Source organism: Ochotona curzoniae, unplaced genomic scaffold (assembly GCF_017591425.1).
Source record: "Ochotona curzoniae isolate NIBS_2020 unplaced genomic scaffold, NIBS_Ocur_1.0 patch218, whole genome shotgun sequence".
NCBI lineage: Eukaryota > Metazoa > Chordata > Mammalia > Lagomorpha > Ochotonidae > Ochotona > Ochotona curzoniae.
Genome location: NW_024466771.1, coordinates 174050 through 200800, shown reverse-complemented (window position 1 = coordinate 200800; position 26751 = coordinate 174050). Strand labels below are relative to the sequence as shown.

General features: G+C 49.8%; 1 protein-coding gene across 9 annotated transcripts in view; it reads right to left on the bottom strand.

Moving 5' to 3' along the window:
• Positions 1-870: 870 nt before the first annotated feature.
• The window catches only part of LOC121166752 (SH3 domain-containing kinase-binding protein 1-like), a 187424-nt gene continuing 161543 nt past the window's right edge, over positions 871-26751 (bottom strand). For 6 of the 9 annotated variants that reach the window (XM_040996024.1, XM_040996025.1, XM_040996027.1 and 3 more), the window contains 5 exons: positions 17315-17424; positions 13395-13523; positions 9360-9631; positions 2124-2187; positions 871-1257 (listed from right to left, as the gene is read on the bottom strand). In XM_040996024.1, coding sequence (XP_040851958.1) covers positions 1216-1257; positions 2124-2187; positions 9360-9631; positions 13395-13523; positions 17315-17424 — 617 coding nt within the window. In that variant the 3' untranslated portion in view covers positions 871-1215. The remainder of the gene's footprint in view (positions 1258-2123; positions 2188-9359; positions 9632-13394; positions 13524-17314; positions 17425-26751) is intronic. The other 3 variants (XM_040996026.1, XM_040996028.1, XM_040996032.1) reach the window with 1 other exon arrangement.

Below are 26751 nucleotides of genomic sequence, written 5' to 3'. Positions count from 1 at the left end.
GGATCCAGCAAGGCCATAAATGCAAGAGTGCTGCTGGCTAGGCTGGAAGCAAGCCCCACCCCCATTCTCTTGGCCTGAGCAAGGGGTTATGAGCAAGCAAGACAGATGACATTCTGTGGGGACAGTTTAAACACACACACACACACACACACACACACACACACACACACACACAAGTGCAGGAAATAATACAACTTCCCCCCCACCCCCAGTTCTCATTTGCATTTTGCTTTTATTTATTTTTGCTTTAATAATGCATATTCTGTTCACACAAAAGGTGCAAAGGACAGGAAGCAAGGGTTGAACTTGGCTGATGAGAAATCAAGCAGGGATGACATTTCTAGTTTCATGAACGACTTAAAAGTGGGAGGGACTGGGCAAGTTGTGGCCGGCTCCAAGGAGCAGCCCAGCCTCAGGGCTGTCTCTTCTTCCGACCTGTGGCAAGGGTGAGTGAAGCTTGAAGACAGTAGCCTCTAGCGGAGTCCGGAGAGTGGCCATTTCTATTTACTGACTTTTGTTGTTTGAGTTTATTTTTAAAATCATGGTAGCTGCATCACAAAAGCTCCAATCAAGAGGGGTGGTAGAAAGAAGGCACAGATCATTGCAAATACCAGATTTTTCTCTCTCTGTTCATATAGAAGCTCACATTTCTCTTGGGGCGGTGAGGTTGGCTGGCGGGGGCAGGGACAGCTTAGGTCTACAATTGCATATGTGATAGAATGCTAAAGGGCACACGAAGCGGGGCAGCTCGCCCCCAAAGCCCGGGAAAGGGCTGCTCGCTCCTGACTGTGTGTGCCACACACGCTAAGGGGATCTGTGACAAAACACAATTTTTAAAAAAATCATAAAATTATAAAGCTTGTAAACGAATCATCTGAAATTACATTTTATTAATGGAAAATATCATCAAAATAGTACCACTATGGACTAAACTGCCTGAGTTTTCGTTTCACGTGAGATCTCCAAGTAGAAAAGCCGTTAGCACAATGTGTCCTGCTGAAGTCGCACCTAACGCGAGTCAGGACTACACCACGGGCAAGATTCTCCTCTTGGGTGGGATTTGTGCTGTGCTATCAAGAGTTTTGTGCTAATCTTTGAAACAGGGGCATGTTGAGGCAAACCTTGAATCTTTTGGCACAAGATTATTTTGGCTGGGGCAGAAAATTTGAGTCTTTGACTCAGGATGAATAATGCGACATCTCATTGATCAAGTATTCATTTTGATTGAAGAGCTTTCTTTATGTCATTCACTTCCATCTATAGAGGGAAAAAAACAGAAAGAATCGGACAAAATCTTAACAGCCTGGCTGGCACCACAGAAGTGTGAAAGATAATCAACCTCAAGTTGAGGGACAGCCATCAACCTGCCAATTTTACTTGTGAAATGGGTGCAACGGTGTGAGTGAAGAAGGCCTTACTACGCAGAAATGACACGAACCTCAACAACAGGCATACTGCCACAACGCACGAGGAAACAGCACGTGTCTTAATTCTTGGGCTACCAGAAAGGAAAGTCTGTCAAATGTGACAATGATTGTGGTTTCGTAGCCACGGGGTGGAATGAGCAGCTCTGACAAGCTGGACCATTTGGAACTTGTGGAAGGCAGTGCAGGCCATCCGAGGGGTACCCATCGTCCTCCCTCCAGTGACGGCAGACAATTACCCATCCTTCCATTGGGCAGCAAGGCCACCTAATGGATGCAAGCTGAAAGCCAAATCTGGCCATGGCAAAGTGGGGTCCCAGTGGCTGTAGGGGGCCAGAGCACAGATGCCCTGGCCACCCGGGGGTGGGGGATGATCACACCAGAAGCCAGTGCTGGGGCGAGCAGTTGTGGCGCCTGCAGCCCCAGAGCGCACATGGTGGGTTTGGGGCCCTCAGCAGCACATCCTCGGGGCACTCCGCCTAATAAGGCCTCAGGGAAGATGTTTCAGAGAAACTGCAGAGGAGAAGTTTACCAGATGAGCACTGGTCAGCTCCCTTCCTTAAAACCTCCTGGGGGTGGGGAAGGATTGTACAAACACTTCTGAGCAAGAAGCCGAGGCCTTGAACCTCCAAAAACCAGAACCCAGCCCTGGCCCTCAGGTGTATCCAGGCCTGGGGCAGCAGGACCTGAGGGACCCACCTCCAACCGCAGCCGGATCTTCTTCTCTTCATCCAGCTCCGACAGTAACTGCTTAATCTCCCGTCTAAAAAACAAGCAAGAATGAAATTCAACAAACACCCAGAGGGTTTAAAGAATACTCATTATCACCACATAACCCAATGGCCCTTTTACCACCTCCCCCCCACCAAATAGTGTGGACAAAACATTGTGTCTTGTTTGCACCGTTAATTGTTCATATTTATTTCAGACAGAAAAGTTTGCCATGGGGGGGCACCCATACACCCTACCCTCACTGATACCACCATGTAAAGCAATCAAACGGTAGGTCTGGAAAAGGCCTTTGAAATTTTGGGGGGTTGGTCCAACACTGTAGCCTAATGGCTAAAGTCCTTGCCTTGAACACGCCAGGATCCCATATGGGCACCGATTCTAATCTCGGCAGCTCCACTTCCCATCCAGCTCCCTGCTTGTGGCCTGGGAAAGCAGTCGAGGATGGCCCAAAACCCTGGGATCCTGCACCCGAGTGGGAGACCTGGAGGAAACTCCAGGCTCCTGGCTTTGGATCAGCTCAGCTCCAGTAGTTGCGGTCACTCGGGGTGAATCATCAGATAGAAGATCTTCCTCTCTGTCCCTCCTCCTCTCTATATCTGACTTTGCAATTAAAATAAATAACTCTTAAAGAAAGAAAATTCTTTTATCCAAACTTCTCCATAAAGGAGAACACGGGGCAAACAGATACAGAACAGTGAGCCCTCCTGCTGAGATCCCAGCCATCCAGGTCAGCAGTCTGCCATCTTCCCTCTATTCGTGTATTACTAAGTAAGTTGCTGCTCGGTATAGCTACTTAGAATTGTCTACTACAGCTACACACACACACATGTGTGTGCTCATATTTATTTATTTTATATTTATTTATTTTTATCTCTCTGCAGATATGCAAAGAGAAGGAAAGGCAGAGAGGAAGATCGTCTGTCTGTTGGTTCACTCCCCAAGTGGCGGCTATGATTGGAGCTGAGCTGACCTTCAGGAGCCAGGAGCTTCTTCCAGGACTCTCATGCGGATGCAGAGCTTTGGGCCATCCTCGACTGCTTTCCCAGGGCACAGGCAGGAAGCTGGGTGGGAAGTGGAGCAGCTGGGATACAAACTGGAGCCCATATGGGATCCCAGAGCACGTAAGGTACCTTAACCACTAGGCTACTATGCCGGGCCTACTGCAGACATTTTTATCTTGCCATATGTAATGCCTTTATTTTCAACAGAATACTTAAAATCTTTATTTATGGGGCCAGCATTGTGGTAAAGTGGGTTAAGCCCCCATGTCCGAGGCTAGCATCCCATATGGGCACTGGTTTGAGACCCAGAGACTCCACTTTCAACCCAGTTTCCCTGTTAATGCTCTTGGGAAAGCAGCAGAAGATGGCCCAAGTGCTTAGGCCCCTGTACCCAGAGAAGCTCCTGGTTCAGCCAGGCCCATCCCAGGCCACTGTGGCCATTTGGGAAGAGAAACAGCAGGTGAATGATCTTTCTCTCTGTATAACTCCAACTTAAAAATTTTTTATTCGAGAGAGAAAAAAGAAAGGAGAGAGAATATCTATCTTGTTTTACTAGTTCACTCCCCAACTGCCTGTTATTCCTGGCTCTGCGGCAGACCGAAGCCAGGAGCCAGGAACGGAATCCATATGTCCCCCATGGGGGGCAGGGTCCCAAACACTTCAGCCATCACGTGCTGCCTCTCAGGGTGCATGCTGGTGGGAAGCTGCGACCAGAGGCAGAACAAGGCATCAAAGCCAGGCACTTGAACCAGTGATGCAGGGTTACTGCACCCCAGGGGCATCTTCCTCACTGTGCCAAACCACTACCCCTCAGCAGAATTTCAAATGAATAAACGATTATTGGTATACATAGTCAATTCCCACAAAACCCTACAAATGAGACTTGAAAAGCTGGAGGCGTGCTAACTGAACTAACCCTGTGCTGGTTACGTCTGGGAGAGCACAGCCAGGAGCCAGGATCCACAGCCTAACACCTCTTCCAGCATTCAATAATGAAGCAGAATGGAACTCGGCATCTTCCCAAACCAGCACTCAGTAGGACAGCACAAGCAATCCAAACACTGGGCAAAGCTGCTCTCCATTCTAAGGGATCAATTGCTGTTTCACCTTCCCATTTTTACAAATTGGCCTTGAAAATGTTTTTAAAACACAGTGGACCCCAGCTGTAGGTGATGGCCTAGGTTGCACTGTACCTAGGCAAGTTTGTCACTGTTGGGAAAAAAGCAGCTAATAACTGGAGGGCATTCTAGGCCTGGGTAATGCCAAATTTGTGTTAGCTATACCAGTGTGCCAACATAGTTACCTACTCCATTTTTTTTTCAAAAATATGTGGCAAGCAGACACTGGCATACCAGCAGAAGGGGCCTAAGGCCTCAGGCAGATGGGCACGGCCCCAGGCTGGCACACTGCTGGAGGACTGGGCTTGCGGATCGGTGCTCTCATGTACATGGGGGGCTGTGGATTGCTCAGAGAAGCAGGTCTGAGGATGTGTGGGAGGGAGGAGTGCTGAGGGAGAATGTGACAGGTGAGGAGTGACTTCTGGGGGACTTCCACCAACCAGGCTACTGCACTTGCAGGTAAATGAGGGGGCTGAGACCAAGTGGTTTGGAGGAGGGAAACTGGAGGACCTTTCAGGGCCAAGGTAAAACACCTGCCCACATGGGAGACCTAGACTTGGCTTGTTGGTATCAACTACCATCTACTGGCACACACGAAAGCCATGGATGGGAGGCCTGCATGGCAGGGCTCAACCACAGTATGCACCAGCGAGTGTTGGGGCAGGGGTGGAAAATGTCAGGCTAGGCCATGACATTACCCAGCATGCAAGAGAATCAGGTCTGGGGGCAGATTCTGTGGAGGATATGTGGGATCACCCCGTGGGACTGCCATGTCAGCCTGTTTGCTTGAGGGCTGGGAGTGATGATGGGCTAAGGCATGACCATGGAACTCACCAACACTCATGGGTACTGGGGTTGGAAACAGGCTGGACTAGTCCAGGCTGTAGCACCCACAGGTGCACCCAAGAATTGGGTGTGGGATAGGCTGGACTGCAACATCCAACAGCACATGAGATCTGGGTCTGGGAGTGGGCCTGGTGGGGGAATTTGGGAACTCCCCTGGTGGGCTGTTGCTCCCGCTGGTGAGCACCTGAGTCAGCTGGGTGTTGGTCAGGCTGGGCAGGGCTGCTTCACTTGTTGGCAGGTGTGTGGGTTGGCTCTATAGGGGGCAGACTAGGCAGGGCAAGGCTAAACCATAGCATACCAGCATACATAGGAGTCAGGATGGGGTGCGGGCCATGCTGGGCTAGGCTAGGCTATCACACCTACTGGTTTGCATGAAAACTAGAGATGGGGGCAGGCTGGGCAGGGTTAGGCTGCAGCACCCATCAGTAAGAGTTGGGACTAGGGACAGGCCAGGTTAAGCCAGGCTGTAATATCCAATGCAAAGGCCAAGCTGGGTGATAGGTTATGCCAGGTTGGGTAGAGCAAATACCAGTATGTGCAAGATCTGTGGCTAGGAGTGGGTTTGGTCAGGGAGCTAAGGGGATGCCTCAGCTGGGCTGCAGTTCCCACTAGTGAGTGCGAGAGCTGGAATGGGGATGGTGAACAGGACTGGACATGGCTGCAGCATCCCTTGGCATGGGAGTGGACTAGGTCTGGTGTATACCAGACTAGGCAAGACTCCAAGACTCCTGCTACTGCTCGCAGGAGTCAGGGTGGGTGTGGAAAGGGTTGGGCTATGTATCTGTACCCACTAAATCACATGAGAGTTGGGTCTAGGAGTGGGCCAGGCAGCTGGCCTAAAGCACCCAAAGGTAAGAGCTGGAATAGGTATGGACAGGTCAGGCAAAGCCAGTGTACCTGCCAGGACAGGAGGTGGGCCAAGTCAGGTTAGGCCAAGAACCCACTGGTGTGCAAGAGATCTGCCACTGGGAGGTGACCTGAGAACTCCTCTTTCAGGACACAGTCCCTGCAGGTGAGTGCAAGAATCAAGACTGGAAGCAAGGCCCAGCGCAATGGCGCAGTGGTTAAGGTCCTCGCCTTGCACGCCCGGGATCCCATATGGCACCGGTTCTAATCCCGGCAGCCCCACTTCCCTTCCAGCTCCCTGCCTGTGGCCCGGGAAGGCAGTCGAGGACGGCCCAAAGCTTTGGGACCCTGCACCTGTGTGGGAGACCTGGAAGAGGCTCCTGGCTTCGGATTGGCTCAGCTCCAGCCGTTGCGGCCGCCTGGGGAGTGAATCATCAGACGGAAGATCTTCCTCTCTGTCTCTCCTCCTCTCTGTATATCCACCTTTCCAATAAAAATAAAATAAATCTTAAAAAAAAAAAAAAAGACTGGAAGCAGTCCAGATGAGGCCAGATTACAGTACCTGCTAGCATACATGTGGATCAAGTCTGGGGGTGAAACAGACTAGGCCAGTTCATAACACCCACTGGCAGATGTGAGAGCCAGGATGGGGTGCAGGACAGGCTGGGTTGGGCTGCAACACCAGCCAGTTCACATTAAGGCCAGAACTGGGGACAGTCCAGTCTGGGCTAAGCTGTAGCACTCACCAGCATATAAAAGACTGGGGAAGGGGGCAAGCCTTGGAGGGAGGCTGCAAGGACTCTTCTGCTGAGCTACTGATCCTGCTGGTGAGTATGAGGGCTGGGACTGGGGGAAGACCAGGCTGGCCAGAGCTATAAATAAAACCCACTGGCCTGCATGTGAGCTGATTTGAGGAGAGAGCCAGGCTGGGCTAAGTGACCATATCCACTGGTGCATGCATGAGCCACAGTAAGTACAGGCTGGTAAGGTTTTGCTGCATTGTTGATTGGAGGCAATTCCTATCAGGCTGGACCACAGAACCATCTGGAAAGTACAACACGTGGGGCTAGGAGTGGGCCTAGTAGGGAAACTGTAGGCACGCTTCTGATGTCGCAGCTCCCACTGGTGAGCATGAGAACTATGGCTGGGGTGGGCTTGGTTAGACAGGCAGTGGTACCCACGAACATGAGTGTGGGTTGGATAATGACGTTGGTGAGGCTGAGCTAGGCTCCAACACCCACTATCTGTACAAGAGACGAATGGGATGCGGGACGTTTGATGTACACACTGGCATGCACAGCAACCAGGACTGGAGGTGTATCTGGTAGGGGTTTCTGGGGGTTGCTCTGACTGGGATGCAGCTCCTGCTGGTGTGGGTGAGGGCCAAGTGTGTGGTGGACAGGGTTGGGCTGGGCTGCATCATACATTGTTTTGCATATGAGATGGAATTGGAGATAGAACTGTCTAGGCGACTATAACTACCAGTGTACGTGTAGGTTGATGTGCATGACAGACTGAATCGGACCCCACACTGGCTGGCACATATAAGAATCAGGTCTGGGGTTGCCTCAGAAGAAGTTTCTTTGGGGACCCAAACGGACCACTGGACTCAGAACTCCAACCACAGGGAAAATCACAGGATCTGTGGTCTGACTGTGGAGTGCACATGTCAGAACTTGGTCTCCTCAGTTGTTGAAGCCTGTGCAGTGGACAGCATGCCTAGATGCACATGGGGGACAGGACAACCAGTTCACTGAGGCCTGCAGAGGATGTCTAGTACCATGGAGGGCAAAACAAATTGGACAGCTCTCCCAGGCAAGCTTTGTCAGCAAGTGTCTGAGCAAGTGGATACTCTAAGTTGGAACATATTAGCCAATGGACCTTGGAAGGGTTCCCTCAACCTTGAACAATGAAATCAACAACATCTCAGAACTATCAAAACCATTTAAGCAGTACCCTTGGAAAATGCTGCACATTAGGGACCCAGGGAAGACACCGAATGGCCATCCCCCATCCACGGGTACTGATGCAGCTGGGCTGCTGGGAGTGGCCCTTTCCCCTTCTCTTCGCAAATTCCCCCAGGGACAGGAAGCAAAAAAGAGATAGGAAACAGTTGTCTCATCCACTTTTCCCATTCCTCATTCCTCCCCACCCTAATCCGTGGTCCACATGGGCATGCATCCTTCTTAACTATGCAAATATCATCAAAATAAAACAAATTTTAAAAACACTAAAAAAAAAAACCCAAAATGGTGGAAGCTGCATACTAAATGAGATTGAAGCAATACTGCACTTGCTCCCTTTAGATGAGTAGCAGGATTCTGCCTACACTTGGGACACTGTCCCAGCACTGCTGCCAACCACTGCCATTAGCCAGTGTAGTTCATGGTTTTGTTTATTCTAGCACACACTATACAGCTACATCTCAGTGGGATTACTTAAGGCTTAATAAAGAAGCGGGAGGTGAGATCTCAAGCCAATGGTACGACTATAGCAGATGAAGCCTCGAGTGGTCCAGGTAGGGAGAGGCCACAGCAGAAGGCTGTCCAAATAGCCAGTAAGAATGGGTGTGATGTACGAGAAGGAAGCATGATGGGAAAACCCCGGGACACACCCAGGGAAGTGAGAATCAGCACATTTGGGGGGGGGAGGGGAGGAAGTAGAGTTGTTATGGACTTGAAGCCTGAGAGGAAAGTGACATAGTGATGGGAGGACACTGGTAGGGTGGGCGCTGACTCTAGGCACAGAGACCAGGTGGAGGAAGGGAAGGCAGATCTCAGATGAGGGTTGATCATAAGGTGTTGATTCAAGCAGGTGTCAGCTGGGGCAGGACAACCCCAACCAACTACTGATGGGGGTGTGGGGAGAAGCACAGTGTAAAGCAAGCCCCAAGCCCAGCTGCCTCTGTACTCAGGCCAGCCTGCACGTGTGGCCAGGGTCCAGATATCTCCAAGAGGATTTGCCAAAGCCCTGGACATGGGCCTGTCACATTCAACAATGGCTCCATTGAGCTGGCTGAGCACCAGTGATCTGAGATCTCCTGGGGCTGTGGGGCCACTGTCCAGTCAGGTCCCATGTGGCCAGGGGCAGCACCTTTGGGTACGTAAGCATGTGTGTTGCAGAATCCGATGGCAAGGGACAGCTGAAGGAGTTGGGGGCAGGAGACCTCAAGTACCATCCCGGCAGCCCACCGAGAGGGTCAGTCCTCGCAACTGACTCACTGATGCATGTCCTGTGGCCCATGGTAACAAAGCAAAATTCATGTGTAGATGAAGCACCCATGCCCTGCCACGCTCCCCCCAACCCCACCCCTGGCCTTCACACACCACCACCACTGCTGTCTCCAGCAGCTGGAGTCGGGAGGCCAGCAGGGGAGAGGGCAGCTCACTCACTTCTGCTGGTCCTTCATGGTTTCGATGATGCTCCTCAACTCGCGGACCTGGGTCCTCAGCTCCTCCACGGCCGCCTGGCTGCTGGCCGCAGGCTCCATCTTTGGTTTTCCTTCCATGCCAAACAGCGATGGGGAGTTGGCTCTGTGTCCAGCCGTACCCAAAGAGGACGACAGAGCAGAGGGTGCTGCCGCTGAGGACAGAGGGACTGGCCCTCCACCACCTGCTGCCATGGTCCCTGGCTTGGGTGGCAGGGATGCTTTGTTGTCAGACACCTGTGATGATGGAAGGCAGGGAGGACTCAGGGCCAGGGGCTGAGCTGGGCCTCCCTGTCCTAGTTAGCCACACCCTGCCCTAGCAGCCCTGTTCCCCCTCACCGTACACACTCCACTTGCTCACTCCTTCATCCATAGCTCATCAGGGACCCACTTGGTGCCTCCTTCTTCAAGTTTTAAATGTGACCTTCCTTTGGGACAGTTTCTAACTGGCTGCAGAAGCACCTAGAGATGGCCACCTGCTTGAAGTGAGCAAGACACTGTCCTGGCCCTCAGGGAGCTTGGAGCCCAGTGAGGCTACAGACAGACAGACAAGCCAGCACACCGCAGAGGACAGGAAGACTGGCCAAGGCAGAGGGATGCAGGGAGAGCCCCGGAAGTACATTGGAAGGGCCCACTGTGCAGTAGGGCAGGCCGTGGAAAGCAGGAGTTGACAGTCCCACACTGGAGGCTGGGAAAAAGGGCTGCAGGAGGCGCTAGCCTCAGCAAGTGCCTGGAGCCCCACAGCCAGCATTCAGTAGGCCTGCAGGGTCAGAGGTGACAGCAGTGGGGTAGGGAAGGAGAGGCCAGCTGGGGAGGTGGAAGGCTGAGACAGACTACACGCCACGTACACAGTCACTCTGGCCACAGAAGGACCTGAGGGTTGGCAGGTCTGGCTTGACAGAAAGCTCCCTGGAGAGTCTCAAACAACAGAAGGTTGAAATGGGGAGGGTTGGACCCAGACAGTGGCCAAGATGGTTAACGGAACACAGCTCTCAGAGAAGCGGCAGAGGCAGGCACATCCAACAAAGGGTGTGTGTGGCTTGCTTTTGGTGCTGGGGTGGGAAGTGGGCACAGCAGAGGAGGGTCCCTGTCCTGGTGGAGCAGATACCTCAGGACCAGAGGGATGTGTATGGTTCCAGACAGGCTATGTGGGGTGGAGGAAGCAGTCCAGTTGCAGGGCCAGTGTGGAAGCAGATGAACTGGTGGTCCATGTGGCCAGAGTGAGCATGTGCAGGAGCATCATGATGTCAGTTCTAGATACCTTGAATTTTAGAGCCCAAAGAGTGGCAGAGGGGATGTGCTTCATGGGCAGGACCAGCATTGCAAAGACTGAGTTGGGTCAGAGGAAGTAGCAGCCACAGGGTGGATAAGATGGAAGGAAAAGAGGTCCCAAGGGTGGAGCCTGGGCAAGTCCAAAGTTGGAGGGAGGAGAGCAGAGAGCAGGAGCATTTGGTGACAGGAAAAGAGTGACAGAAAAGACTGAGGTAAGACCAGCAGAGAGGCATGAATTATCCAAGTCCCCTGCAGAAGGTTCCAGAAAGACAAATACGGTTGGATAAGAGAGCTAATAGTACTGAGAAGAAAACTGGGGGTGGGATGGGAATTTGTTGGCACATGGAAGATGGAACCCTGACTGTGGCAGATCAGTTTTCCAAACCAGAGCGGCATGGCACAGCCTGTAAGTTGAGGATGCATTTGTCATAGACGATGGAAGGGAACCAGTGGAAAGAGTTCTTGCGGAAGTCCCAAGGGCAGAGAGGATCAAAGAAGGATAGTGCTTGCTTTCAGTGATGGCTGCCATCTGGAGGAGGCAGGTAGAGGAGGCCTGATGGGGTGAGGCTGGGCTGGGGGGAAAACGGGGGTACCTGCCAGGCTTGGGAAGGACACACCAGCAGGGGGAGGCAAGTTGGTAGGCAGGTAAGGAGGGAGGCAATGTAGGCAGAATAGGATGTCAGGAGGCGAGGGGGTGAGGGACAAGGCTGAAGCTGAGGCTGCTGAGCAAGTGTGGCAATGCAGCCATGGACTCCCTCCAGCAGCAGGTGCCCAGCTGGCCACCCAAGGGCAGAAGCCAATGAAGGGCTTGGCTGGCACCATGGGGAGGTAGAGTCTGGATCCAGGCTGTGCTGGAGAGCGGGCAGCACAAGGCAGGAGCAGATGGGCCATCCCTCCCAGGTTCTCTGCTCGCCTCTTCTCTGCCAAGTTGCCATTGAGGAAAAATGCTTTCTCCTGCCAGGCAGAGCCACCTGCCAGCATGTGTGCTCTTGTCAGCAGGAACTCCAGTCAGCGGCAAGAGGGACTGACGTTCAGGGAGCTTGGATTGCAAGCCGGATGTTGGCGAGACCAGTTCAGTAGGGACTGGCTGGCTTGAGCATTTTGTGGAACAGGAGAGTGGGGCTTCCAGAGGTGGCCATCACTCCCCGAGTCTGAGCTGAGCAGCCACTGAGTTCGGAGCCTGTCCTCTTACCACTACCAGCAGGGCCCCTCGTGCCCAGCTGCCAGAGATGCGGATCCACGCTCCCCACTCCCCGTTGCTTTCCTTGGCATATGAACTACTACTGGGCTCACGCATCCTCCCGCTTTCCAGCCTGCATCCTTTTGGACCTCCTGCAACCCACCAATGCCCTTACACTGACTGGCTTCCAGACATTTCTGGAATCAATGCTTCTCTTGGCATTTCCTGTGCGACTCAATCTCCCAGCCCACTTCCGCCAACAAGTACTTTCTGAGCCCTTGCAGAGAGACCACAGTCCCTGACCAAATTAGTTCAAGTGTAATTCCTAAAAGCAGTGAGGAACACAACACGACAACTCGGGAGGACTGTGGTAGGCTAATGGGACGGAACTGTGCAAACCAGAAACATGAAAAAAAGCCACTGTCTACCAGTAGATGTCACTGTGGAGTCACCCAGAAGGAACCTGCAGTGTACCTTGGTCACAGGCTGCTGTGCAAATGAAATTCTTTTTTTTTTTTTAATAAGTGAAGAATGCTTATGTTTTGTGGATAACTACAATGCATCTGTTTTATAGCACAATGTTTTGCTTATTTTGTCAGGCTTTAAAGAAAATCTATACATGTAGATTTGTAAGTCTATGGGAAGCAACCCTTGATTTCTTTGGGCTAATTCCTGCCTCAAGTAACTACAGGTTTCTGTGTATGTCGAAGGAAGCAAGCTGCCAACGTTATGAGCAAAAACTGCACCTGAATGAGTTTTCTCAAGATGAGAAAATAGGATTTAAAAATCTTGGTTTCGGGCCTGGTGCTGTAGTATATCAGGCAGAGCCTCTGCCTGCAGCACCGGCATCCCATGTGGGCACTGGTTCGAGTCCTGGCTGCTTCAGTTCCATTCCACACGGGAGACTCAGAAGAAGCTCTTGGTTCAGATGGGCCCAGCTTCAGCCGAAGAAAGATCTCTTTCTTTCTCTGTCTATTCCTCTCTCACTCTCCTTAGCTCTGCTTTCCAAGTAAATAAACTTAAAAACAAACAAACAAAAAAAACACCCTTGGTTCACAAGCATAGAAAGAATAGAATGTGTCCAGGGTAGTTGTTGAAAGATACATGATGATGGTTTAATAATGTCTTGTTTTTCAGAAATCAGTACCTTAAAATATCTATAGCATCCCCTGGCATGTGGGGAAAGTAAAGTATTTTTAAATTACAAATTAATCCTAGAAGAGGAATCCACACCAGTTTTTGTCCAAGGGACAGAGGGCACAGCATTTAATGCCTTCTCCCTCAGCCACTTGGAGGCTGGTTGTTGCCCAGGGGGAGCACCTGTGCATGTGTGTGGGGACTCCCACACACATGCAATCAGCAAGAGAAAAACTTGATAAGGGAACAGCCAGGGACTCCGAGCGGCCTCGGGGATCGGGATGTCTACGGCCACCACTGGCACTAAAGCATGACAGAAACGTGCTGCCTACACCTCCTCGTGTGTTGTCTCCCCACGGTCAGAGCATGCAGGCAAGGGCAGGGACCCCCTTGCCCTGGCCGGTCACTCACTTGGGATATGGTAACAGTCTTTGCAGTTTTCTTTGACGCGTCCACTCCTCTGTGTGCAAGGGAAATGTGTTCCTCTTTCTCTTCTTCGGGACTTGGGGAGTCGAAGATATCAGGGCTTGAAAGGGAAGACTGGATAAAGCCAAAAGAAAATGATGCTTTGTCAGAATTACACCTCAGTGGATGGTTGATGGTGCTGTACGCCTTTAAGAGCACTGAGTGCTTCTTCTGTGGTCTTCTCGCCACCCCGTGAGGCGAGGCAACAGGAGCACGAGTGGCTGTTCACCCACGTCATGCAGCTGCTCAGCAGCAGGCCCAGGGTGAGAGGCAAGGCTCCCTGCACCAGGCTTCTGCCTACTGATGCCAAGCCTCCTGCTCCACCCTGCACGCAGCCACCCTTTGCTGCCTGCTCCCTCTACCACATGGCCAGCACTGGCTTACTGCTGCAGGCTGTGGGGTGATGGGCCACACATGTTCCCTGTTGTCATGGGGCTAATGACAGTGCATGGGGAAAAACACACAGCTCCATGGGAGCTGCCTCTCTTCTTCCCCCTCCTCATTCTTTTCCTTGGTCGTTCCGGGAAATCACTGTATCTGTTGCAAGCGTTATCAGGACTAGAGGCGCTCAGACCTGTGCCCCAGTGACCAGTGTATCTGCAGTCTGCTGCCACAACAGCCTCTCATCTACTTTGGTATCTGCTGCTCAGTCTCTGCCCTCATGACTGTTGACAGGCAATGCTCATTTTGGCTCTGTAGATGCTGATGTATGCTTATAGCATGGGGCATCTTTGGGGGAAACACGGAGAGACAAGATGACTACCCCTTCTTCATGAAACAGATTATGGTGATGGTCACCAAGCTGGCTGGCTGGGGACTAACGTGCTAGAATTCATTTGGACATAAATGATCATTGGGTTAGATAGAAGCTCCCTGGTTTAGACAATGCCAATGAAACAAAGACTTCCTATAGCAGGCGATCTTTCAAAATGAAGAATGTGCCAGAGATATCTTGGGGTGAGTTCCCATTGATCCTCATCTCTATGCCTTCTATCCCTGTGGTAGAAAAAGAGGTCTATTTATAATCACAAAGTGGTATCATTATAGAAAAATTAGGGCCACAGTATTATTTATTTCTATTTACCTACTAAGACAGAAGCCTATTACATAGCAGAGAATTTTAAAGCAAATTTTCCAACTTAAGAGGTGTTATTTGTTAATTTTCCTTTCATCTGAAAATCCAATTACCTAGAATAACAGTCCTCCAACACCCTCCCAAGCTTTCTCATTAATCTGGGCTTAACTGCCTAACTAACACGTATGCCTGGATCCTTTCATCACTTTGAGATTGTATTCAAAGTCAGTTTCTCCCTCAACAACTGCCAATCAAAACTTGCTCTTCCAGTTCTATTACAGACACAAAGAGCCTCAACGCGGGTGAGAGGTCACCAGTTGCGGGATCGTGGCTAATACAGTTCCTCCATCATCTCTCCCACGGTGCCCTTTCAGGAGTATGTCCACATCCACTAATCCAAGCTCGTTATGAAAAACCCAAGATGCTAACTGGAAACAGAGTAAGTAGGAATTCACTGTTCACATCCAAATGGGGAAGGACAGGAATGAGGGGGGAAAGAGTATAGGAATCACACACTTCTTCTGAGTACCAATGGATCCTGTTGTCTGATATCTACAATACAACCAGTTTCCCAAATGCCAAGCTTCTAGTCACTGCACCGTAAGCTTCCTGTGGGCAGTGATCGATAAGAAGAGTGAGCTTATTTTTGCCAGCTGTGTCCTTGAGATCTGGCCCTGTCTGAGCCCAGGGTAGACAGATACTTAGGAACATGAGGGGACTTCGGAAAGTTCATGGAAAACAAAATGGAAAGAAATTCATGTTGATGCAAAAAACTTTTCTGTGAAGCTTACAGTTTTTTCATGGTATGCATTTCCCATGAACACTTTGAAGACCTCATGTATTGGCTGGATGAATGTAGTCTACAAGCAGGGTGAGGATGGGATGTCCTTATCAGGGCCCCAAAATACAGAAAAACTCCCAGACAGGGGATGAATGAATCAAAGATGGAGTGGAGGGTGTAATTTGCATCTCTTTGTATTTAATTCTGGACCTACAAAGGAAGAACTTGCAAGGAAGACAAATGAAGGATTTATAGAGATAACATGGAAAGTCAGACTGAAAACTGAAACAGAGAGATAAGAAGCGATTCAATAGGTTGCATGTATGTGAGACATGTTGGGGTGGGATATGGACAGGTATGAGGGAAGGAAAGAAGATGGCATTGGCACAGAACTCCATGTAAGAGTAAATTAAGTCAATTTTTAAGGTCTTTCTCTCAAAGTGGTGCTGATTTCACACAACCTGGCTTTATTTCACACAAATGGGACACACAGTGGAATGCTAACCAGATGTCCAGATCCAGTCGCTATAAAAAAGGAGATTCCAGAGGAATTCTAATCTCTTCCTTGCACATGATGACAACCTAGGTGGAATCAGTGAGGAAAACAGAGAGCGTCCTGGGAAACCTAGGAAGATGAACTCCTTGGTGAGTCTGGGTGGGAGTTATAAAGCCCCAGGGGAAAGACAAGGCACTGTGATACGCAGAGACAAAGACAGATACCTCAAAAAGGTCATGGAAAATGAAGTAAGACTGATTTTAGTGCAAAAATATTTGGACATCTATGCCCAGTTTTTCATAATGCACACTTTCTACCATCTTTTGGAGACCCTGTGTATATATGGATTTCAAATCTTTTTGCACCAAAACAAACTTATCTTTTAATTGCATTTGTCCATGAACTTTGTGAAGTACCCTCATAGACAAACGGATTCTTTCTCATGCATGATATGTGTGTGTGTGCACACACGCGCACACACACACACACACACATACTCATGAAAGCACACTTAACTTTTGCAGAGGCAGAAGTAGTTTACAACATGTGGCCAAAGCAAAGCCATCAATTGCTGTTAGATCTACTTTCAGAAACTTTTTACCTAAGTGAATCATGTTGGAGAAGTACTGAGATTTTTCTACAGTGGTGTTTACTTGAGTGTTGATCATAATGAAGAACTGGGAACATAAATGCTTCAAAATGGTATGCTGGCTAAATAAGCTCCCAGAGTCCAGGGTCAGACTAGTAGGCCATGTTGTAGAACTGGCAATGACTGGAAGCAATTTGAAAAATAATGCATACTATGTATGGGCTCATTTGTTGAAGAACTCATTTTCTGTATCTAAAAGTGTTTTTATAGTAATTGATGCAGAGCAACAGGTCAACAGTTCTTCGCCTTGGCAGCAGCAATGCAGGTCAACATGTTTTGTTCTGCAAATCTGGGACCGTCAATTGGAAATGGCTTTGCAACAGAAGGAATCCAAAAAGATCCAACCCCGAAACCATGGCCAATGCCAAGAGCTCTGAATGGGCTCTCCTACATGTGGGGTTCTGCAGGGTGGGGTATCACAACAGAGCAGTAGGGGATGAAGATTCAGCCAGTGCTTAGGTGTACAGAGGTAGGTCTTTGTTTTTGTTCAGCCGAGGTTGTTTTGCTTAGAGACCCATCAGCCTAGCTTTCCCGTGCCCATCATGAAACTTGCTTTTTTTCCCCCTCACCGGTTTCATTTCAGGTTCAAGCAAGAATCATTCTGGATGGGGAGTAGAAGAAGGTGGGACTGGGCAGCGGTTGCTACCTGGGTGGCAGAAACACACAGAACAAACAGAAATAAATCCTGCTGGATTCAAGAAGGTTCTCAAATCACTAGCAGTTGACCATGTGCTGCGTGGTCTCCCTCTCTGCTGGGTGTTCTCCAGGCCACCTACTTGAAGAAGCATCCGTAGCTAAAGTCCTTACTCTTCTTTTCTGCTGTCACCTGCAGAGAAGAGGGGAGATGCTATGCAGAGACACTTACAGATGTGAGCGACTGGGATGGAGGCCGCCTCCCTGTAGCTTTTGGTCTGCTCGTGGTTGGGTGGCTGAGTTTCTCAGTAGATGACACCACGGAGTCAAAACCTTCTAGGTCTAAAACAAAAGCAAAACAGACTTTAAAGGGTGAAAAACAGCACAGCAAGAAAAAGTTCTTTGCACGTGGCTTATGTCCGATTGTGCGCAAAGGCTGTCGACATTCTGAGGTCAGTCGATACATGTATTTGAACAGAATGAAATGATCGTTTCCTGCTCTGTTTAAGGAGTTGGCATGGAAGGGAAACATGTCTTTCCTTTTGCCCTTCTCAAGCTATATCCATCAATCTTTAAAAAGCAACAAAGGGTGAACTAGGCCTCAATACCCACTGACATGTATGAGAGCTCAATGGGATGTGGGACAGACTGGACTAGTCTGCTGCACATAATGGCAAGCACAGGAACCAGGATAGGGGGCAGGCCTGGTGGGGGTTATTGTGGGTCACTCTGACTAGGCTGCAGCTCCCACTGGCTTGCGTGAGGACTGAGTATGAAGTGGGTAGGATCAAGCTGGACTAAATACCCATTGGTTTAAGTGGAAGGCAGGGCTGGAAACAGAACCAACCCAGCAATCGCAACCACCAGCTGATTGGGGCAATGGACTGTGCCGGGCCCTGTACTTGCAAGTACACACAAGAACCTGGTCTAGACAAAGTTTCTTTGGGGATCCCCCCCAATCGAACTGACAAACTCAGATCCCTAACCATGAAAAGAAAGAGGAGAGAACAAATCAACAACTACCCCAGCCATATATTGGCAGTGAAAAACTGGGCAAACTGAGACTCTAAGATGGACTATGTCAATCAGTGGATTCTGCAGCAACTTCATCGTGCTTGGAATGGCAAGATTGGCAGCAATTCAGAACTGTTGAATTATCAAAACCACTTGAGCAAGACCCTCGGAGCATGCCCACATCAGGGACCTGGGGTGGGTGGGAGTCTGGGTGGGGCTTCTCCCTTTACCCCCCCTTTACCCCAAACATAGGGAAAATATGTGGAAATGATAGTCTTACCCACTTTCCTGTAGCCCTTGAACCTTTTTGCCCTAATTAACCATGTAAAGATTGTAAAAAATAAAATTTAAAAATGGAAAAAAAAGCAACAAAGGGGATTAAAGGCAGAAGCTTCTTTCTTCCACAAATCCAAGTGCATGTCAGGAGATAAATGTTCTTGCAGTCCCCACACAGAAGGAAGCAATCACAAGGTACAAGGGCCTGGGGCAAGCGAGCGCTGCTCGTGGATTCCCAGACACAAGGCGGGAGGGAGGGCAGGCTCCTCCTCTGGCTGTGCCAAAACTCTGGCCAACTCTCCCAAGGAGGAGCCAAAGCCTGCACTTCTGCTGGTGACTCACAGGGCTGACCCGCTGCCTTCAGAGGCACCACTCTGTGGAGACCTTATTCAGTTACCAGTCCACTCAGTCATTTCCTCCACGGTTACTGGATACTCAGTGACACCAGTAAGCACAGCCAAAAACGAACAATATGGATGCATCCGGGCACTTTGTCACAGCATATGCCACATGTCCAGAGGCAGGCCTTTGCACTGGCTTTGCCACCTTCTTCAATGAATGATCAGGATAAGGGGATCTCTGGTTCTACGGAGTTCTGAGGATGTACAAACCAAGTGTGTGTATTTGTGTGAGAGAGAGAGATGCTGAAGGGAATGGCTAGCCAAAGCAGCTGACCCTCATCATGACTTGGTCAAAGACATTTACTCCTCACAAGTAGAGGTGACTTGAGCACCATGGCAGGCACTGCTTTCCCCAGCCATTCCCTGTTCTTCCTTCTAACAAAGCCCCCCGCTTGTTTCAGGAGAAAGTGCCAGTCCCTGGCCTGAGCTACATTTGCCCATGACTAGTCTACAGGTAGCTGTGGAACCCAATTGAAGTCACTGAAAATCCAAGGGAGTCTACCAAGAGCCTCTGGGAAAGATTTCATCTCTGGCTAGAGATCTCTGGCTAGGGAGAGGGGAAGGTGCCTCATGTCATTCTCACTTGCTTCCTGCTTGGGGTGTCACTGTGCAAGGATAGGGTGCTAGGGGCTGTGGCAGCCACCTTGTGATCACGACGGGGCGGCTTGGCCGATGTTCTGGAGACCTTGAGAACAGCAGGGCAGAAAGACTTGAAAGAACATGGGTACCTGGCAACTGTGATGAGGCACTTACCCAAACCCGAAGCCATCACACCGTTTAGGCAGTGTGCCACATGAAATGAACAAACCTTTCCTATTTCAGCCAGTTTTAATCAGATACCCATTATTTGCCGATGAAAACATCTTAACTGCCGTAATTGCAGACATGCTGGCTCCAGACAGAGAGGTTAATACTGAAATGATGTGTGGTTTCCTCCCTCTATTTGGGGGAGAACTCCTTCGCTGATGGCTGAGTGGGCTGGCTATGTGAAAGCTCTCTCCTCTGAACAGACAGGCATTAGGGGCAAACTATTTCTTTTAGCAGAAAATGCAAAACTAAGCACAAATCACTGGTCAGGAGAAGCCATTAAATTAACACCTGGAATGGTACTGTGTGACATTCTAGCACTTGGTGAGTGAATAATTACTCAATTAGCTCCTCATATCAGGGCAAAGTGAGTGTAATCAAAGGCTAACCAACTGCAGAGACAGCACAGAGAAATATCTCCGTGGTGCTGCGAGCCAATGGGAAGACAGCATCCAGTGCCTCCAGGCAGCTCGGCAGGGCACCGAGCGAGAGCCAAGAAGACACTCTGTGCTGGCAGGTCCTTCTCCAGAGCCAGCTCAATGTGCTGGCCCTTCGCAGGGGCCTTCTTTTGGAAACTTGAATATTCCTGAAAGTTCCCCCATCTCCCACCCTTCTCATGTGCCAACTCTACCCCAGGATTCTGTTCTACCAACTCCAAGGTGTAGGAAGTAGAAATTCCCTAAGACACATTTGGCCTGAATGAAATATTGTCATCTGACATTAACTTCACTCTCCTTCCCGCTCACCAAATTAACCCTAATTACATGTCCAATGCTTTTTCTTTTAAGTCCATGAAATGAGGGCTGGCATTTGTGGTATAGTGAGTAAAGCTGCTGCCTGAGATGGCAGCATCCCAGATGGCCAGTGCTTCCAGTCGTGCCTGCTCCACTTCTAATCCAGCTTCCTGCTAATGACCTGGGAAAGCAGCAGAGGATGACTCACGTGCTTTGCCACCCAAGTGGGAGACCTAGATGAAGGTCCTGACTTCAGGCTGGCCTAGCCCTGGCTGCTCTAGCCATCCGGGGCAATACAGCAGCAGACGGATCTATCATACTCTGTGTGTCTGCAACTCGTGCAAATAAATGAATTAATCTTTAAAAAGCAAAGCCCATGAACTTGTAACAATAAAGTCAACTGCAATCTTACCACATGAGGACAACCATCACCAGTGTTTAGTCTATCCTCCTCCTGGCATTTCTCTATCAATAGACCCAATAACTGCATTCTGTTAATTTCACTTCTAAAAATCCTTCAACACCTTAGTTATTATGCAATCCTCTATTGTACTGCAATCCATGATTTATGTGATCAGTGCCCTACTCGTTTCCAAACTGTTCTCCCCCTTCTATTTTCTTCTTGCTGTCCTTGTCCACTCTGTACATCACGGGTCTGGCAGGTCATCCACACATAGGCCCGACTCCCCTAGAAGAAGGGAACAAGGGCTAGGACAGGCAGGCCTGTTGGAGGGCGAGGGGCAAAGGCACGATGCAGGGCAGAGGAAGCCAGAGGCTGGGGACCAGGCCAGGGAACCGAGGAGTGGATGCCGAGCAGGCCGCCTGGGGAGGAGGTGGGAGAGAAGCCATTAAGAGTTCCAACCCACAGGCCATTGCCAAGGGCCTTGGCAGGGAGCTCCTAGGGACCGAGCTGGCCCATATACCATCTGGCTCTGTCCAGGAAATGGAAACAAACTCTAGAAGGAAAAATTGAGCAGGGTACAGTGATTCCAGAACAATCAAGGCCTAATTAACTCTCCCTTTTCACTCTGGCCATGCAACAGACTCACCTGAACAATTTAAAAATCAAAGCCAAAACCTTAATCCTCGAACACAGCCCAGGGATAGGTCTGGTTGGCCTGGGGTGCAGCCTGGGCATGGGTGGGTGCCAGTCTCCCCGAGAGATACAAATGCAGCTGTGAAGTCTGGGAGTGTGGCTCTGGTGGGGGTGGAGGGGAGTCATACCTTAGGACCTGGCAGAGCGGAGGGGAGAAAAGGCCCCCCAGGTAACCAGCTGCTGTGATCAGCAGGCAAGTGCCAACACAGGTCAGTGGCGGGAGCGGTGGGTCTCCGAGAGCTGGCCAAACACTGTCACAGTGAGAAGTGCCCTGTGTGTAGAGTGGGCTGGGAGATGGGGGAGGGGGAAGCACAGCAGTGACAGAGCTTCAGATCTGCACCCACCTTGGGGTAGACTAAGGAGGTCTATAGGGGTATTGGGATGGCCAAGTTCAACTAAGGAAATGGCTGCCAGCCTCGGGGAGGACTCCATCTTTACTCCAGCCTTCTGGGCACAACGACAGTTACTTGAGTCCACTTGCGAGTGCTGGGGCTGCCAGGCGCGAGGCTCTGGCGGAGGCCACGGCAGTCCAGTGTCATGTTGGCTCAGCTGCATGGTGTCTCACTCATCTCCTTTGAATCCCAGGCAGGCAGGGGCTCACTCTGTCATGTCTAAAGCCCAGCGCATCCCTGGGGAAAAGACATGCTCAACATGCTATCACGAAGGGACACAAAAATAACAAACACGCAACAATCCCAAGGGGGAAAAAGTCTTCTTATCCCAGGAGTACAGCTTAGAGAAGTGCCTCCCAGCAGGACTCAGGTGCAGAGGGTGCACAAGTGGCAGAGGCAACACTTTCAGGACCCCATCCTCCGCCGTGGCTGCCTGGGAAGCCTGGCTGTCCCATCTTGCTTTCCTGGCTGAGGTTTGTGCTACAAGGTTCTATGCATGCTGGAGGCTTGGTCTGGTCGCTGTCACTCAGGGCAGAGTTGAGTCAGAATCCCTCACAGGAGACCCTCCCACTGCGCATGTCAGCCATTTTTCTGTAGTTTTCACGTGTAGAGAACACTTTTGTTCAAACTGCCACAAAGAAAAAGAAGCACGGAGCCTGAGGTTCCTTGCCGCAAAGGGGCATGCAGGTATCCTTGGCCTGCATCCACAGAGTGGACCGCAAGCCACTTCTACACTCCGTGGCCCACCAGGGAGGGCAGACACAGGGTGGCACTGTCCGCTTGTTCTCAATGGCACACAGAGCATACCTCAGGACTGTGGCCATAGTGGCTGTGATTAAGGCAAAATTTCCATGACTAACCCAGTGGGGTGCGAAGAAAATGTCCCAATTTTCACAGTGGTTTTGAAATGAATCAAGCTGAAACTTGAGACACATCTTCTCAGCCTGCCTGGGAATTTCTCCTGCTGATAGAAAAAAGTTGTTCATGCCTGTATGCTGGTTTGTACCCCAAAGATGAGAGGTCCTGTTTTTTTGTGGCACCCAGAACTACCCTCTGGGGACACATGGGGATAGATTAGCTTGAAGAGGGCCTTGGACTCTTTGTGAACCCTGGAGTCTCCCATTTTCCATGACCTTTAGTCACACCCTACCATGTATTTTCCATGCATGAAAGGCATGGTGCCAGTGACCTAAAGCACATCAAGTGGAAACACAGAAGGGAAGCAGGGAATGGTTTGAGTCAGGCCAGCTGCCACCAATGGAACTTTGTGGGGAGCTCCTGATGGCCCTGTGCACTCAGCAGACAACCTAAGGATGGAGGTTTGTGCCAGGCGGGGGCTGGCAATGGCATGCCCCTCTGCGTGTCTGGAGGCCCTCCCTCCTTCTCCATGACCCTGCCTCGGAGCATAGAAGCTTACAGAACTTCCGGCCTGGAAGCACTGTGTTAGGCTTCTCAACACTTCCTCCCCATGCTGTCCACAAAGGGACAGCAATGGAGAGCCTCTTCCGGGCTCTCACTCCCCTCTGACTCCTCTGTCATGGGACCTGTCGTGTAACCGACCCCTTCCCAGAAATGGCCTAGCGTAGCTGTGCCCCAACTCGCCCATCTCTCTGATCTCAGGATGTAGCACTCTGAGCTGGCATTTCTTGTTGCTGGAACTGTCCCATCCACCCGCTGGGGAAAGTTATGGGTCTTATCTTTTTTTCCCAGGCCTAACAGCATCCATGTGTTGTAGTGAGTGTTCAATAAATTATTATAGAACAAAAGAACAATCTTTCTGGGCTTCAGCTTTTGCACGGGGGGGGGGAGGGAAGGGGTGAGAGAGAGACAGAGAGACAGAGAGACAGAGAGACAGAGAGATTATCAGAGCCAAGAGCTCCTCAGGAAGTTATTCTTTTGTAATCAAGAATATGGGGACAAAATCCGATTAAATTATACAGGGCACAAATTTGTTGTGAGTTGTGGGATTCGAGAACAGGGATCTAAAGGCGAAGCTGGGAACCCCATGCTTTGTGAGATGTAAGCTGAGGAAAGCCTCCTGCCCCAGGCTTGTAGGCATATCCTTCAACCACCAGCAAACACTAGTGAGCCTTCCCCAGGAGGCAGGGCCCAGCACGAGGTGCTGTGTTCAGTTATCACCAAGGGAAGCCGGCCAGCCTGAGCCACGGAGAGCAAGCAGGTCTCACATGACTGTTTTCAGCTCCATGTGCTACCTAGCCGAGCACCGCATGCGCATGCGCACCCACGCCTCCAGCCTACTTACTTCACCCTTCCATGCTGTGAGAACAACTACTCCATCAAAGGAGAGGGGCAGGGCCAGAGCTCGAGAATCAAAGTCACTACCAAAAAAGTATAGGGCCCCCTTAAGTACTTTCATCTCTGATGCCCCTTCCACTTCCCGGAGCCACAATAAGATTCTAGGCAATGAAATTTTGCTTTGTGAAGAAACAGCTCTGTACTCAAATAACAAATAATAACAAATAATTGATTCTCCGCTCTCATTTTATTCAGATGTTTTTAAAAAGTCAGAAAAAGGGCAGGCCTTTGTAAAGAAATCTCTAGCAAGAAATGCAAGGTGTTAAGCAATTAACAAAGCGTGTTTCGGGGTCAGTGTTATAGCACAGTAGATCAAGTCACCTACTGCAATGTCGGCATCCCATATAACAAATGTAAATGTGTGATGTACCAATGCCTTTTGTATAAACTAATCAGATTATTTAATCAGAACTAATACCAGTCCTGGAATAGAAATATTCATGTAAGTGTAAAATGATATATTTCTCAGGCCAGTGATCTTCAGGCTGTTTTGCCAGAGGACTTCCTAAAATAGTTTTGCAAACCCACATATGTCCTCTCACCTTAAGGTGATATCAAAACTTTTTATTTGTAACTTTTAGCCTCAAAAGACATAACTTCTGTTGTATTTTTAATACTACTATTTAATAACATGGCATGTTTCTTTCACAAACACACTTTATATATGACTGTCACAGCACTTTAACAACCATCATTCACTTAAAAAAAGAAAAAAAAAACCCTGTAAGATTTATACTATCAGAAATTTGATAACATTGCTTCTCCTTGAATTCACCTTCTTTTACTATTTTTTAAGACACATTCATTTGGCAGAGTTGGAGATTCCTATCTGCTGGCTCACTTGCCAGCCGACCACAGCAGTCAGCACTCGGCCAGGCAGAAGGCAGGAGCTGCCCAGCACTCGGCCCCTGCTCCACTGCTTTTCCCACGCTATCAGTAGGACACGGAGCAGTGGCAGCTGAACTGGCACCTCTATGGGATGCTGGCATTGCACACAGTGGCTTTACTTGCAATGCCATTACCTCAGCCCCTTGAATTTATTTTGGTTATTAATTCCTGAATTTCAGTTTAATATTATGTCAAGCGTTTTATTATCTTATCACCTTTTCCTGATATAAAGTACGCATATAAACTGAAATTTATGATTATTTCTCACATCACAATGTTGTAGGTATAAAAATCATGTTTTCTGGATTGAGTTATCATTACAGTTATTACCAGCATACAAATGATTTAAAATGTACACACATATATCATACACAACTCAAGGCAGGAAAGAGTAGAATTTTATTGAGCATTTTCTCAGTGCTGCATGTGGGTGTGGACGACTGCTATTTAATCCAGAAAGAGATGGCTTGTAGTGTCATCTAGCAATACCCAGCTCAAAGTGGCAAAGTGTGATATATCAAGCTAGCAGATACGGAGGCCCAAGGACTTGAGCCACCTTCCACTGCTTTTGCAGACTGTGTCGGAAGTGGAGCAGCCTGGACTCAAACCTGTGCCTGTACGGGATGCTGACACCACAGCCGGCTGTTGTAGCCACTCTGGCCACAGTGCCAAGCCCTAACCCTCTCTGCCTTATCCATTCCCCGGATATTTTCTTATAGCAAGCGAAAACAGATTACAGCAATTAGTAAAATCATAATTTGCAGTTCTTCACATTACAAGCTTTAGTTACTTTTTTCCTTTTAGTGAGTCTTTGGAATTCCCAGGAGCACTCCTATGAATCTTAGGGAGAGACAACACGAGCCCAGGGAGATGAAGGCAGTGTTGCTCTCAGCACTGCCAAGGTCAGCCGAGAGGCTGCTGTGGCTGTCAATCAGGACACGCCGTCGCCTGCCACCACCTGTCCTTAGCTTGTCCTCACCGGATCCAGTTACATTCAGTGGGGCCCACCATCCTCACTCCCCAACTGCTAAGCAATTTTCTCATTACATGAACCAAGGTTAGCAGGCTACGAACTTGGCCAAGGCTTCCAGGCCAGGCCTCCACAAGGGTCCACGGCTAGAAAAGGGTTTTGATAATTCACTTAATACAGTGATAGAAATAAAAGCATGTACTTCATATAAGAAAGTGAAGCTTGTGAGTGCGGGTTTCCATGGGACAGGGGGCTGAGGGGTAGGCAAACCCCGCTGCATATTTGCAAATAAAACCAAAGTCAGTATGAGGCTCTGCCCATCCGAGACCACAGCCAGGGAGCAGGAGGTGGCCATGCCAGAGAGCTGTCACTCTGCACATGTAATCCGTAAAGAAAGTCACCTGCTCCAGTCTGGCCTCCACATCCATGTGCAGGCTAGAGGCCCCGACGGGCACCCTGGAGACAGCAAAGGTATGTGTTTACTTCTTCAGTTCTTTTCATCTGAGAGACACAGACAGCCCCATCTGCTGCTTCACTACCCACATCCTTGTAACAGCAAAGGCTGGCCCAGGCTGAAACCAGGTGCCAGGAAGCCAATGCCGGGATTGGTGGGGACGGCTGGGAATCAGCCACCTGAGTTAACACCTGTTGCTCCTCGGGCTACACACTAACAGGAAGCAGGAACTGGAAGCAGAACCAGGATTCCAACTTGAGTCTTAGGCACCAGGCCCAAAGCCCAAGCCAGCACTAAACAGGCCTTTGCTGTCCATAGCAG